At 43.0% G+C, this 14,244-nt stretch overlaps 1 protein-coding gene across 3 annotated transcripts in view; it reads left to right on the top strand.

Annotated features, from left to right (window-relative positions):
- MAST4 (microtubule associated serine/threonine kinase family member 4) overlaps positions 1–14,244 on the top strand; it is a 963,205-nt gene that overhangs the window by 202,959 nt on the left and 746,002 nt on the right. For all 3 annotated transcript variants that reach the window (XM_029575919.1, XM_029575908.1, XM_029575928.1), the window contains exon 2: positions 7,596–7,749. In XM_029575919.1, the coding sequence (XP_029431779.1) occupies positions 7,596–7,749 (154 nt within the window). The remainder of the gene's footprint in view (positions 1–7,595; positions 7,750–14,244) is intronic.

Here is a 14,244-nt window from a genome sequence, read left to right as displayed (position 1 = left end):
GCTTTCAGCCCAGGCGGAACCTGATTGAACCAGCTTGCTATTATTTATAGTATCACAGTAAGTGGCGGCAGATAAAGACCAAAAAGGCCCATGTGGTCTTCCCAGCAGTGATTGTATGTGCATCTTCTCAAAGTAGATCAAATTCCCACTTGGAGCCCTGTTGTGTCCTCCTTAAGGTTGCAACTGCTGCTCTGTGCAGGTTGTCCCATGCGTTCCAGGAAGCACAGGGCAGTCATACAACTGCTGCCTTGGGCTGCAACTGTTAAATTTGGCAATGCGACCAAGCCTTTAATCTCCCTTACCATGAACGGGCAATAGCTCTGAAAATGCTACTGTCCTTACCCAGTGCTGGAGCCCATTCTCTAAGTCTGTAAATCACTCTGTACTCTACTGACCATTTATTTGCCAGTTCATTGGTACCCAAATGGGTTATTAGATGCCAAAATTCCATTCTTCTGCGATGGTCCAAAAAATTTGCTTGTATTCCTGCTTGCTGAGGATCCTGTCTGATTTTGACATTTTTATTACCTCCTAAATTTGTCCCCAAGTTAAAGCCTTTGATATTGGAGTGCCCCAAGAAAAGGAGTTTTCTGTTTTGCGATCTTTTAACAGTGCCTTTGGGTTTCTGTGAACAATGGGACTTTATACAATCCATCTACCACGTGAGATACACCGTGCACATCCTAGGACTGCCATTTTTTAAAGTGCCCATGTGACCCACAATCTCCCCTGTACATGACCCCCCCTCCCCAGGGATAGTGTAAAAACACCTGGGGTCTTGTGAGACTTCCTCTACCCACCTCCCCCAAGATGGCCAAAGTGTGGTGGTGTTTTTGTTTTTTTTTTTTTTACAAACATTTAAATATTGCACCTCTGGTCCCCCTCTCCAGTCCTAAACCCTACCCTTTGATTTCCGTTTCCACCCCATCCCCATGCACAGCACTTTCTTAAAGTCTCTGGTGGGTAGTGGTTCCTTAGGCATCCAGGTGTAGCTGTGCCATTGTCAAAATGGTGTCGGTCGGCCTCATGCATACTTTTGCCTCATCAAGTGCTCCTAAACAAGTAACTGGATCTGGCTTGATGGGTTTGGGCTGGTGCCCTGCGCTTAGCTTTTGTGCCTCAGACCAGCAGTGGTTGGAAGTGTTGCTTTTCTAAACCTTGGGGTGGGGGAAGATTGGGATGAATTTTCAGTTTGGAATTTGGATCAACCAGGAATCGTAGAAGCAATAAAGGATGAAGGTGTCTGTTATTCACCAATTATTGCTTTCAGCTGGAAATGAATCTTCAGAAAAATTAAAGTAGGAATGGAAAAAGGATACAAATATATAGGCTGAGCTTGATGAATGGACTAATGAGAACAGTATGGGCCTAATTCATTAAAGCTTTTTCCCCCTGAAAGTGAGAATGGCAATAAAGCCTTAATCATTCGGTCCCTAAGAGTTTGTTCAGATAAGCTTTAGATGAAAGATGATTTATTGTAAATGTTATGCAAAGTGTATTACACTCCAGAGATGTTTGAGGAAATATCATTAATCTTGCAAACAAAGCATAGGGCTGAAATGTCAAAGTTGCTTAGAAATGTTTGGTCATAATGTATGGACACTTGGGAACATTAAGCACGTAGTCATTGACGCTCTAATATCCTCAATATGTATGTCAATCTCGGTGCATTTTATGTTTTGCAGCTGTTGATTGATGATCTGAAAAAGTTATAAAATATCCTAATGTTGGCTAAACTTCCATCCAAAACAAAATATACAAACAAAATATATATGAAATGAATCCACCCTAATCTTTCAATATCAGAAGCTGGCTGCCTGTATTAAATTTGGCAATTTCCAGGGGAAAATGGCATTTATAAGAATAGGGGGAAATAGTATATTTACACTTTGCTATTTAGTCTTCATTTTTTGATTTTCTGGATGGTTAAATATTTTGTCTTTTTGATCAGAAAGGAGTTGGGGATCTACTTGCACTTTTTAGTTATGGTAATTGGTAGGACAAATGTATTATTTTTTTATGATTTGGATTATGTATGACCTAGTTTTATACCTGTTCTATTTACATAAAATTGGTAAAAAAAAAACAAAACAAAAAACAAACCCAAAACAAAAAAAACCTTGAAAACAAAAACCTGTAGAAACGGCTTGGATATCCGCTCAACTGGGTCAAGGTTGTATTTACATCATACGTCAAGGTGTGGTGTACTTAACGAGAGGATTGATGCTGCAGTGGTTCAATTATAAGGTGGAAGGCGGGAAGTAGAGTAATTACCCAACTGACATACAAATATATACAGGATGCCTCAGGCACTCTTCTGTTGTTGGTTTAGTTGTAATGGAGGCAGAGTCACAATGCATTTGGGTTGGAAGTTCAAAATTCAGAGAAACCTGACAAGATTCCTCAAAGAAAAAAAAAAAATCCAAAGATTGTTTCTGGCTCAGAGGACCCATGATTCTGTCTTGTTGGGTCCAGTTATTGAACCTTGGCATTATGAGTTGCTCTCAGATTGAGGCTGACAAGGGAAAATCCCTAAAACAGAGAAACTTAGAAAGAGCTGGCGGCGGGTGGGAGGGGAGGAGTGATTGGTTAGTGCGTGGCACCGGCAGTTTTCTTATGCTCGTTTTAGATTTCTAGCTCAACTGGATCCAGCCTCTACTGGAACTGAAGTGCCATAAGCCTAAATTCAGAACTGAGATTTTACCCACATTTCTAACCTCCCTTTATACATAGCTGAACCATTTCAGTGACAATTCTTCAGCCAAGGGCCACAGGCGGTGACATCCTCTGGGACTGGGTATGTGTGGACGTTGAGTCTGACCATTAGCTGTTAGCATTGGACAATGGATGGAGCTTCTTACAATCTGTCTCAAACCCAGGATTGTGAACGTTTTCTCTGTCATCCCTGGTCAGTCTGAGCAGCGGAAGTTGGGATTGGAAATAAAATCCTAAATTCCCACATGGCAGTGCACAGCACTCGACAGTACATAGTAATGCATTTAACATTAAACTAAATAAACTGACCCTTTTGTGTGTATAGATTAAACAGCTCTTAAATGCTTAAAATAGATTTAAAGCATTAGGAATTGGCAGTCTTTAGACAACTTTGTTGCTGTAAAAAAAAAAAAAAAAAAAAGGGTTGAGTTTAGCTGTTTGACTACTGTAGAGCACCACCTGGTGGCTGACTGTTGCATTCTTAAATAAAATTTAGGTCTCAGTTTAATTTATTGAATTTTTTCTCCTAGACACAAAACACAGGATATCTGTGTTGCTTAAGAAGATTTTTTTGGCATAAGCTCAAACGACTGTGCATAATTTATTTGTATGTCTATAAACAATTTCCTTACCTGTAACTAAAGTACTTTCTGCCTGATGGATGGACTCTGCAAACATATGGGCCGATACAGTAAAGTCCGCGGGAGAGTGGACGAACGCCCGCTCTCCCGGTGCACGCGATTCTCTATTTAAATTAGGTGACATGGTAGATCCGGGAAAAAGGAGGCGCTAGGGACACTAGCGCAACCCTAGCGCCTCCTTTTTGACAGGAGCGGCGGCTGTCAGCGGGTTTGACAGCCGATGCTCAATTTTGCCGGCGTCAGTTCTCGAGCCCGCTGATAGCCACGGGCTCGGAAACCGGACGCCGGCAAAATTGAGCGTCCGGTTTTCGGCCCGACAGCCGCGGGCCAAATTCAAATTTTATTTTTTATTTATTTTTTACTTTTTTTACTTTTCGGGACCTCCGACTTAATATCGCTATGATATTAAGTCGGAGGGTGCACAGAAAAGCAGTTTTTACTACTTTTCTGTGCACTTTCCCGGCGCTGGAAGAAATTAGCGCAGACCTTTGGGTCGGCGCTAATTTCTGAAAGTAAAATGTGCGGCTTGGCTGCACATTTTACTTTCTGTATCCCGTGCGCATACCTAATAGGGCCATCAACATGCATTTGCATGTTGAGGGCGCTATTAGGTGCCGCGGGTTGGACGCGCGTTTTCCTCCCCTTACTGAATAAGGGGTAAGGGAAAACGCGCGTCCAAGAGCGTCTGCCTGATAATACTATAATTCTCTGAGTCTTTGGAAACTGCATTGAATAAACTGTTTAGGTGGTCTGTATACATGGACGATGTGTTAATAGGATGCAAATATACATTATTAGCACAAGCTGACTAGGATATAGTAGAAAAGAACAAGAAAATTGTCATTTGAAGCAACAGAAAAACAGTAATCAGTACAAATATCATAGATGACGTTTATTTTTCTTATACTGCACAATATGTAGAATGTATTGTAAAGACAATTTCATTTTATTAGTACTTCTAGCACTGGAAATGTAAACAGTGGGTAGTGTTTATGCTTCCAGCGCTTATAATAACAGAGGCAGTGCTAGAGCATCGAGAGTCGAAGGATTTTGCAATTTTGGGATGGGAAGGGGTCCAGAGGTGTGTGTGTGGGGGGTGGCAGCCCAGGACAGGCACCGAGGGTGGAGGAGTCGGTAGGGACAGTCCAAATTATCTTATTTTTTTGTGAACTTGGAAAGGGATCAGAGGCAGGGCCCAGTCTGTGGACCGGAACATATTTACATATTTAGGAGGGGCTTGAGGGATGGGGATTGCATGGCCCGTCAGTGCCTTATTGAAAATTGGAGTGAAAGGGAAGGGATTGGGCCACAGGCCCCTGTATTTCTTTTTTTTTTTGTCAGTGCTACTTAACCAGATACCTTTTGAAGTCAGATAACTAAAAATAAAATCTATATATCTACTTGTAACCGGATAACTTTAGCCAAGCATACAAAAAGACAGTCCTTGCTCAATAGAGCTTATGGTCAAATAAGACAAACATACAGGATAAGAGACTTGGGGTATAAAGCAAGACAATGATTAAAAAGAAAGTTAAGACTAAAAAGCAGACAATCAGGCATAAGATTTAATAGTGATTTAAAAAAGGTGGATCTTTAGATGGGATTTAAGCATGGCAAGAGAGGGAGCATGACTCACCAGTTCAGGAAGACTATTCCAAGCACATGGAGCAGCCAGGTGGAAAGCACAGAGTCTGGAATTGGCAGTAGAGAAGAAGGGCACAGATAGGCGTGACTTATCTGACAGGCGGAGTGCACGAAGAGGGGTGTGAGGAGAGGTAGTGGGGTGTTGTAGAGTGAAGGCATTTGTAGGTGAGAAAGAGGAGCTTGAACTGAACGTAGGAGCGGATAGGGAGCCCATGCAGTGACTTCAGAAGAGGGATTATGTGAGCATAGCAACTTTGGAAAAAGATAAGTTGTGCAGCTGAATTTAGGACAGATTGCAGTGGAGAAAGATGGCTTGCTGGGAGACCCATGAGAAGCAGGTTGCAGTAATCTAAGCGGGAGGAGATGAGTAGATAAGGGTTCTGGTAGTGTGTTCAGAAAGGAAAGGATGGATTTTGGCAATGTTATAGAGAGAGGACTCCAAGTTATAGGCTGATGGGACAGGGATGATGACCTTGTTAGCCAAAGAACAAGGGAAGGGAGGAAGAGGGGAGGAGGTGGGCTTGGGGAGAAAGATAAGGAGCTCAGTTTTGGCCATGTTGAGTTTGAGGTGGCGGCGGGACATCCAGGCAGCAATGTCAGACAAGCAGGCTGAGATCTGGGACTAGATTTCTGGTGAAATTTCTGGAATACAAAGGTAGATCCAGGGGGAGTCAGCATAAAATTGGTATTGAAGCCATGAGAGAAAATCAGAGCACCAGTATATAAAGAGAAGAGGGCTCAGGACGGAGCCCTGAGGTACACCAATTGATAGTGGAATGGCAGTAGAGGAGGAACCACTAGCAGAAATGGTAAAAGTGTAATTGGAGAGATAAGAAGAGAACCAAGACTGGAGAGAGTCACGAAATCCAAGCAAGGACAAAATATCAAGGAGTAGGTGATCAACGTGTAAAAAGCAACAGACAGGTCAAGAAGGATAAGGACAGAGTGTTATGATTACAGCATGATTGAAGGCAGCAGGAACATTAGCAGTGGAGAGTGATTGATTGAGGATGTGATAGATAGAAGAGATGAATGCAGTGGAGATGGAGTTGAGGAATCGGGTGAGGCCAGGGTAAGAGGAACAAATGAGTTTGGAGGAAGAGAGAAGATGAGCAGTTTCCTCCAAAGCGACTTCAGGAAAGGAGGAGAAAGGCTAGGGAAAGGGTAGAGGAAAGAAGTGGGGGAGAGGTAGATAAAGGTGAAATAGTTGAAAACGTAAGATTAATATTGTGAATTTTGTCATGGAAGTAGTCAGCCATTGTCTGGCCAGAGACAGAAGGGGAGGAGAGAGGTGAGGGAAGTTTGAGGAGGGAATTGAATGGCAAAGAGACCACGAGGGTTGGATGTAAGAGAGTTTGTCAGATAGACATAGTCTTGTTTGGAAAGTGTGATAGCATACTGGAAAGTGGTCAGCATGAATGTGAAGTGTATGAAGTCTTCATGGGCATGGGATTTTAGCCAGAGATGTTTTGCAGTGTGGGTGCAGGAAAGTCGGTAGCAAATTCTGGGGGTGAGCCAAGGCTGGAGTTTAGTACACCTTTTAGGATGGGGAAAAGGAGGGGAAAAGTGTTTAAGGCTGAAGAGAGTATAGTGTTGTAAGAAGAAATTGCTTCATCAACAGATTCAGACAAAATTGAGAAGGAAAGGAGAGATGAAACAGCAGTGGAAAAGATGCAAGGGTCAACAGCTTTGGAGATTCCTAAAGTTGTAAGTGGTGACTAGACAAGTCTGAGGGGGAGGGTGGTTTAATGTGAAAGTTATCAGGTGATGGTCTGAGATTGGAAGAACTGAGGTGGCGAAGTCTGAGAGACAGCAGTTGGAAGCAAAGACTAGGTCAAGGCAGTGGCCATGCAGGTGAGTAGTTGTGGTAGAGCAGAGTCTGAGATCAAATGAAAAGTTAAAGAAGGAGTTTTGAGGCATAAGAGAAGAGAGGTCATCAACATGGCTAAAGTCACCCAAGGATAAGGGAAGGGGAAGAAGATGAGTCAATGAAGGAGGAAAGCCAGGAATCAAAGTCACTGAGAGAGAGGAGGAGGGAGATTTATCAGGGGATCAATAGATGACAGCTTCCCGGAGAGGTAGTGGAGTGAATAGGCAGATGGAATGGGCTTCAAAGGAAGAAAAAGAGTGGGATTGAGGTGGGAGAAGGGGTTGAAATCTGCAGGACGGAGAGCAGTAGTCCAACACTTCCACCACGGCCACTGGGCGAGATGTGTGGGAGAAAAAGATAACCTCCATGACAGAGAGCAGCAACTGAAACAGTGTCCTCAGGGGAAAGCCGGGTCTCTGTTAAGGCAAGGAGATGAAGAGAATGAGAGGTAACCAGGTCATGAATAAAGGCAAGCTTCTTGGAGATGGAGTTTGCATTCCACAGGGAGCACAAGAAAGGAAGAGAAGGGGGAATAGGGATAAGATTGGAGCTGACATGGGGAATAGTAAAGATGGGTATCTAACATCTCATCTCTCCATTATATCCCAGAAGTAGGATGCTAATAGTAATTCACTATTTCTGTGTACTTTCCATTTCCAAGGCCCAAACTCTGCCACTGAAATGCTGGTTACTGAGCGCTGACACTCATTTCCGTCTTTCCACAGCTTGATCGTATCCGCTCGCCTCCATCCATGCAATTTCGGAAAGCCAGTAACCCGGAAGTTTCTTCTGGCCTTTCTAAGTCCTCAAAATTAAAAAGGCAGCTCAGTGCAGATGGACAGCAGTTAAGAAGAGGGAGTCTTGGAGGAGCTCTAACAGGTGAGTTCAGCAGATTACAGAGGCAAAGAGTTTTTAACGAAGTCTGTCAACATGCGGAATAGCCAAAGTATTATAGATTAATGCATCAGGAGGCCAATATTGAAATGCTACTTAGCCGGGTAAGTAGGACTTATCCAGCTACGTGGCCGCTGCTGTGTTTAGCAGCCACCACTTGCTGGATAAGTCACTTATCTGGCTAAGTAAATAACCAGATAGTCAATAGGTGGGAAATGGACAGAATGGGGCAGTGCTCTTTATCTGGTTAACTTAACTGGATAAGTGCCAATATTTGGCCTTAACCAGTTAAGTTATGAACAAGTTAGACCTGCCATAGAGCTGGTCTAATTTAGCCTGGTTTAACTTATCTGGCTAAGTAGCGACTTATACATGGATATTCAGCAGCATAGCTGTGCTGCTGAGTATCCTATTTAAGTTAACCAAATAAGTCTTATCCGGCTAACTTAAATAAATGTTTATTTTTGAATATTGGACCCAATATTTCTTGAATGAATGCTAGACAAGTATCCCATTTGAAACAAATTTGGCCATGTAGAAGTACTATCAAAGATTAATATTAGTAACTAACTAATAACTATATTTGCCTATTGTACTTCAAATTTACTGGGATTTTTTTTTATTTTATCAGAGCTGCAAAGAATAAATATATTTTACTAATTCGTTTTAGTGTTGATGTTTACTTATTTCCTTCTCACTGGATTAACTGTAAGATGTGAATTATTGAAGTAGCTTTTTGAAAGTTATGCTCATCAATTTGAATAGCAAATCATCTGTAAATGACAATTTTTGGAAACGATTAAATGGTTACCTTGCTAGTGTTAGGATTGGCCGAGGCCTGAAGCCATAGTCCTGACTAGCTGTGAAGGTGGTTCTCTGCTCTGGGCTATTGGAAGGCATTGATGAAAGCAAACTGATATGAATGAGGAGACCTTATACTGAGCCTGCTGGTAGACCCTAATAATCCTACCTCGAAAAACCAAACTGGTCCTCAGGGCTAGAAAATGAGTTGCTGGAAATTAGGATGCTGTTCCCAGCAGCTGGAGGTATGTTGAACCTCTGGGCAACTCAGATACAGAAAGATCCAGATTTGCCAAAAATTGTAATTGTAATTGAGTGGTTTGTAAGTACATGTTTTATGAATGTGAATTACATGGGTAATACTGAGGATATCTGGAACTGTTATTAGACTTGTATGTGTTGTATCTCCTGCTTTAGGAAAGTTTGCATCCAAGTTGAATCCTTGTGATGACGAGAACATGTATACTTGTGTTATTCCTGTGTTTAAAATAAGTCAAGCTTGAAACTAGGGATATGCATTTGTTTCACACAGATAGGGAAAACACAACAAATGTGGGCAGTTTTGGTTTTTCTGAATGAATGAACCAAATGGACAGTGCCTCCGAATTTTCCCCAAATTTTTGTTTCATTCTCTTTGGTAATTTGTGCACAGTTTACCAATTTGTGTGCAGTACCATTGAACAGCATGACACATTGCTAACTATGAAAGACTTGAGGAAAAAAAAAAAGAACACATTGAAATGAAACGAAAATTCTTTTGCCTGCATTTCCCTAAAGGGATTGTGTTCCATAATCTTTAGGCTCAAAACCTGACAAACAAATAACCTAAGCATAAAGGAGGCATGTGCATTATTTTATTTTATGTGGGTTAAACTTGGACTTTGCACTTACAAGTTGCATTGACCTGTATATTATATGAAAGGAAACCTCTGCCTTTGCACTTGCTTTGGACTGAGGTTTAATTACTGTACTACTAACATGACAGGTTGTACATTTCAGCCTGCCTAAGATACCTCTGAGTGGATTAGTCGTTTTAGAGGACAAGGAGAGAAACTTCCTTTTTAACTTCTCAATTTTACTATATGTGATGCAAATAGTTAAGAAGTCAGAGAAAGGAAGTTAGTGTCACATCAGTTCTACACTTTAAGATTCGACTGACCGCAGCAGCCACACTGGCCTTCACTTATTCCCAGATGCCGCTGCTGCGGCCCTGCTTCTTAGGCATGTGCCCTTGCACATTAAAAGCTCTGTGTTGGGAATGATTCTTCAGTCGCCTCCCAGTGACATCAGGACATTGGCCTTTTAAATCCCCTTAGAACTCCTAGATGGCGCCTCTGCAACAGATGCTCCTGCAATGTTGCTGGTGTTCGTTGCACTTGTTCTTGATCCTGCTTCTGCCTTGTTCAGCCCTACCTTGCACCATTCCTGTCTCATCCGAATCCCACCTGCCTTGCTCCTGTCTTGTCGTCTCCTGCTCTCCTTCCCGCCTTGCTCTGCCTCCACCCATCCTCTCTCCTGCCTAGCTCCTGTCTCCTGCCTTCTCCTCGCCCCCCTCGGACTGATCTCTCGTGCCTGGATATCAGCTCTGCCTGATTGCTGCCAGTTTTGACCCGAGCCTGTTGATTCGACACCTTCTGACCGTTGCCTGCCTGGAGCCTTAGATCTCTCTCCTTAATGTTGACCCATGCCTACGTCCTGCTGGCCTCAGAACCCAAGGGCCCAACCTCCGGGGGGAGAGGCTGGTATAGGTGAAGCCCTTCTGCTCCCAGCCAGTAATGTGTCTGCTTACTGTCAGTGTGGACCTAGTCCATGCCACGGGCTGGGTAGTACCAACCTCGCCCCAGCCCAAAGACTCTCTCTCGTCACATACTCCCATTTTTTTTTAGCTATATAAGTTTGATTTTTAAATCCATCCATAGAACTAGTTTTATGCTTTCCTACAATTACAGATTAACTCTTGAAAAGTAGCATGATAAAATGAACAGCTTTGGAGTGGTCACCCACTGGCTTATATTAAGACAAAATACAATATTGTTGTCGGGTTATTGCCTGTCATAGTATATTGCCAAAATTTTCAAATGCTAATCATAAACTATTCCCATTCTATATATAAAGGATAATTATGCAAATAGAAACCTGGTCAGTGGTGATGAACTACTTTTCTAGTCAAATCAATGAATATATTTATTCTCCAACCCTGCTATCAATTTCTCCATTGTGACTGAATTCCCACATCCTAGCTAATCATTTAGATTTGCTTGGGAGCTTCTGTTGATTTCTAACATGAATTCTGACTAGTTTTGCAGCTGTCATCAAATGTGTGAGAGAAGCCTCCTTTGGGACTCCATCCTAAAATACCTGGTAAATTATCAAGGTCACCTTGGCTGTAGGCAGAAATGGTCCTTCCTTTCCAGGGCCTAGTGCATCACATCTGAATAGTCCTGAGCAATGCTGGTTCAAAACGCTGTTGATATAAGCAGAGATCTCCTGCCGAGCAGCATGCAGCACTACTGCAGATCCACTTAGGGCAACATGTTGCAAAAGGCTGAATATATATATATAATATATATATATATATATATCAGGCCAGTTTCCCCGTGTTATATCAGAAAAAATATGCGCCATGTTTTGCCTCAATGCACTAAATGGCCTTACTACAGCATTTTGGCCTTTCCTTATCGTAACTGCATCATGGATTAACCATGGCACATATTTATCCTCCTTTTCAGGTACAAGGGCACACTGAATCCTGATAATGTTTCTCCTTTGAAGGTCATCAACATGCAATTTGAAGTCCGTGTTTTTCTTTTCCTAGTTTAATCTAACATTCTATGTGCATCCTAAAAGAGTTCATTTTCAGTGATTTGTTCATTTGCAGTGATGAACATTTTTGAATTCATGATACAGGTGTATTTATCTTGGAATTAATTTGAGAAATGAACACATTTCGTTTTAATGGATTTGCTTTGATTTAGGTGAATGTCATGAAAACTGATACTTCCTTATTGTCCTGTCAGACTAGTCCAGACAAGTTCCCCCCTACCAGCAGATGGCGGTAGAGAGCAACTCTTTGCACTGATCTTAGTCTTCCCTATATACAGGGCCCATACAGCAAACTGCGCGGGAGAGCCGGCGCTCCGAGGCGAGCACCAGCTCTCCCAATGCGCGCCCAGGCACCTCTCCTGGGCACGCGATTCAGTATTTAAATTAGGACCCGTGCTAATAATGAGGAAGCGGCTGTCAGCGGGACTGACAGCCAACGCTTAATTTTACCCGCTGACAGCCACGGGTTTGGAACATGGACGCAGGCAAAAATTGAGTGTCCGTTTTCCAACCCGTGGGCAGATTTTTTTTTTTTTTTTTTTTAAGAAGATTTATATTTTTTTTTATTTTGAGGGCCTCCGACTTAATATCGCTATGATATTAAGTCGGAGGGTATACAGAAAAGCAGTTTTTTCTGCTTTTCTGTACACTTGCCTGGTGCCATCTGAAATTAACTCCTGCTTTTGGCAGGAGTTAATTTCTGAGAGTAAAATGTGTAGCTTGACCGCACATTTTGCTTTCTGTATTGCGGGTGAATACCTAATAGGCTCATCAACATGCATTTGCATGTGATGAGCGCTACTAGTTTCGGGGGGTTGGCTGCGCATTTTCCACGCGCTATTACCCCTTACTGTATAAGGGGTAATAATAACGCGTCAAAAACGCGTGTCCTAACGGGGGCTAACGGTGTGCTTGGCCGAGCGCACCGTTCTGTATTGGCCTGATAGTCTGTACAGCAGAGGGAAGCAATTGGTAGTTTTCTACCTCCAGTTTATGGTAGGAGTTTGATCTGGTCCAGCAGAAGGAAAGTGGCTCCTGGGGCATTGCCTTCCCTGTTCAACCAAAGGGACTATAGGGAGGAAGAGGCCATGCAGTGGGATAACTGGGAGGAGGAAGAGGCAGGGGAGGGGACTTCTTCAAAGGGAGAGGATCTAACAGGTTGCTCAGGAAGGAGGAGTTAGGAGTCCTTATTTCAAGAATTACTCAATCCTTGAGGTTAACAGAGGAACAACTGAAGGAAGGGATTCCCAAAGAAAACCCTTTCTTAGCAGACCTAAAGAAGCTAAGGCATTCCAATACACCCAGCTATCCAGGATATGATTAGGACTGAGTGGGATTGTCCATACTCTGCTGTAAGATGTAGAAATGCTATGGAAGGATTTATCTGGTACAGCAGTTCAAGAAGGAACATCTTTTTTGATAAGAGTTGACACCGCAGTGGCAGCAGTCACATGAAAAGCTACCATCTCAGTGGAGTCAGGTTCGCCATTGAAGGATCTGTAGAACAGAAAAGTAGAGTTCCTGTTGAAAAAGGCATTCAAGTTAGCCAGCCTGTCCTTACAGGTGATGGTGTTGGAGGCTCTGTGGCCAAAACATAAATGCTCCGGATTCAGCAAGAGCAGATGGAGATGGAAAGAGGAGGATCTTGGGCTAGTAGTGACTAAGGTGCCAATCTGGAATCAGGGATGGCTTTCCTAGCAGATGCCTTATTTGATCTTATTAGGCGTTTAGCTAAGCAGGTGGCTACAACAGTTATGAACAAATGCCTGTTGTGGCTCATATACTGGTCAGTAGATTCATCTTCCAAAGCTCAGTTGAGTAAGCTGCCGATCAAGATTAAACAAAAAAGAGTGTCGACCTTTAAAGCACAGCTATCCAGAATTCAGCAGTTTGTCCAAGATGGTGTAGATAAGGGTCTAGCCCTAAATTTGTTGAGGGTTCAAGCAGCAGCCATATCATGCTCTAGAGGCAGGTTAGAGGAGGTTCCTTAGTATCACATCCGAATGTGTGCTTCTTTAAGGGGGAAAAGTGCATATGTCCTTTGATGTGACCTGAAACTGGTTCTTAAGGTCTTTATGCAATCCATGATTGAGCCTTTGAAGAGAGACTCTAAAAAGGACTTGAAGATGGTTTATCTGGTAGCAATCTTTTCAGCAAGAAGGATCTCTGAACTCCAAATGTTATCCTGGCGGGATCCCTGCTTGACATTCTAAAAGGAGAAATTCAGGATAAGACCAGTGCCATCCTTCTCGCTGAAGGTGGTGTCAGAGTTCCACATGAATCAGATGGTCTTGTTTCCTAGTTTCAAGAAGTCAGTGTGTTGGTGAAAAGAGAGGCCTGCCGTTTCTGGATATTCGTGAGACGCTACTTTTGTGTCTAAAGGCCACAAACCCCTTTTGCAAGGATAGACTCTCTGTGTTGATCAGTGGTGCCAGGAAGGAAGCTGTACCATCAAAGATGTCCATTGCTTGCTGGATTAAGAAGACATTAGCTTCAGCCTGCATACTTAAAAGTAAGCTAGTACTGGGAAAACTAATGATGCACTCCACCAGGGCACAGGCCATTTCCTGGGTGGGGTGGAGAAGGATGGCATAGATAGACATCTATAAGGCAGCAACATGGGCCTCAATGCACTCATTCACTAAGCACAATAGGCTAGATCTGCAGGAAAAACGTGATGCGGCCTTTAGAGCAGGGTTTTTTTGAGGAGTCCTGGCCTGCTCCTCCCCCCCCCCCCCCCCCCCCCCCCCCCCAGGATAGTCACTACTTAGATACATCCCACTTGTCTAGGCTGGTGACATCAGATCTTCACAAGAGTGTACTGTTCTGTTCGTATGTCTCACTCTGCATGTCCAA

The sequence above is a fragment of the Rhinatrema bivittatum genome, chromosome 1 (assembly GCF_901001135.1).
Source record: "Rhinatrema bivittatum chromosome 1, aRhiBiv1.1, whole genome shotgun sequence".
Taxonomy (NCBI): domain Eukaryota; kingdom Metazoa; phylum Chordata; class Amphibia; order Gymnophiona; family Rhinatrematidae; genus Rhinatrema; species Rhinatrema bivittatum.
The sequence above is the reverse complement of the archived record's forward strand: the minus strand, read 5'-3'. Positions and strand labels throughout refer to the sequence as shown.